General features: G+C 33.5%; 1 protein-coding gene across 1 annotated transcript; it reads left to right on the forward strand.

Moving 5' to 3' along the window:
* Nucleotides 1-123: 123 nt before the first annotated feature.
* On the forward strand, nucleotides 124-800 carry NAEGRDRAFT_76806 (uncharacterized protein; the record flags this gene model as incomplete). The annotated part of the gene is made up of 1 exon (XM_002668238.1): nucleotides 124-800. A coding segment is annotated over one exon (675 nt), but the record flags the coding sequence as incomplete, so codon positions are not given.
* Nucleotides 801-1,087: the final 287 nt, after the last annotated feature.

The following is a 1,087-nucleotide window of genomic DNA, read 5'->3' on the forward strand; positions in this document are numbered from 1 at the left end:
ATGATGATAATTCAAATGCAGATTACTGCACTCTGTATCCAAACTCGTATGTTTGCTCTCCTCTCTCATCCTTTAACACAACCGAAACTCAGATTACCAAAGTTTCAAATATTACTCAATTAGATTCAAAGACCATCCAGTTTGCCTCAACTTCAACAATTTCCATTTCTTTGCCATCAATCATTTCACAATATCTTCAAAATACTGATACATCACTCAAGAATGATTCAGTTCAAGTTGTCTCCTCAATTGCCGAAAGTAAGAATTCAAATAGTGATGCAGCTGTCATTTCATCCATTGTTTCTTTGGTTTTATTGAAATCAAGTTCAAGTGAAAAGATTACAGTTCAAAATCTTGAAAAACCAATTTCACTATCGTTTGAGAATGTTACTCTAACAGTTTCAAGTATTGAAACTTTGAATATTTCATGTGTTTATTATGAGGAGAATTCTAAAGAATGGAAATCAGACGGAATGGAAACTGAGATTAAAAATTTAGAAATTCACAACCTTGCAGATGGAAATATCACATTAACACTCTCCATCCTATGTAACACCAATCACTTGACTTCATTTTCTGTAATTGACCAAAATTACAAGAAGGCAGCCACCAAACCAACACCTCAACCTGCTCAATCAAATCAACCAACCAAGGATGCTGAAATACTTCAAGATAATACTGTTTTAATTGGAGCTATTGTAGGCGCAGTTGGAGGAGTATGTGTAATTGCAGTTGTCATCTCAATAATTATTATTGCTGTTTGTTTATTAAGAAAGAGGAAGAAAGAGGAAACAAATTAAAACGAATATTTTCATCTAACAGACTCCACAACAACTCATCCCTTAAAAATTCCTGCAAATGTTACACGCCACAATTTCCGCGTGGCTTTTACGCCAAAATTTCCACTCCAGAAAATTCTCGCGTGGTTTACAAACGCAGAAAAGACCTTAATAGGACATTAATACAAGTTGTAACTAAGCTTAATAAATTGAAGGGCATCCAACCACTGATGAGTTTAATATATTGTATATTGAACATTATTCTCCTATTACAAAACCAAAGAGTTGAAAAAATATAATCACTACTT

This window comes from Naegleria gruberi, assembly GCF_000004985.1.
Source record: "Naegleria gruberi genomic scaffold NAEGRscaffold_473, whole genome shotgun sequence".
In the NCBI taxonomy this organism is placed as follows: domain Eukaryota; phylum Heterolobosea; class Eutetramitea; order Acrasida; family Naegleriidae; genus Naegleria; species Naegleria gruberi.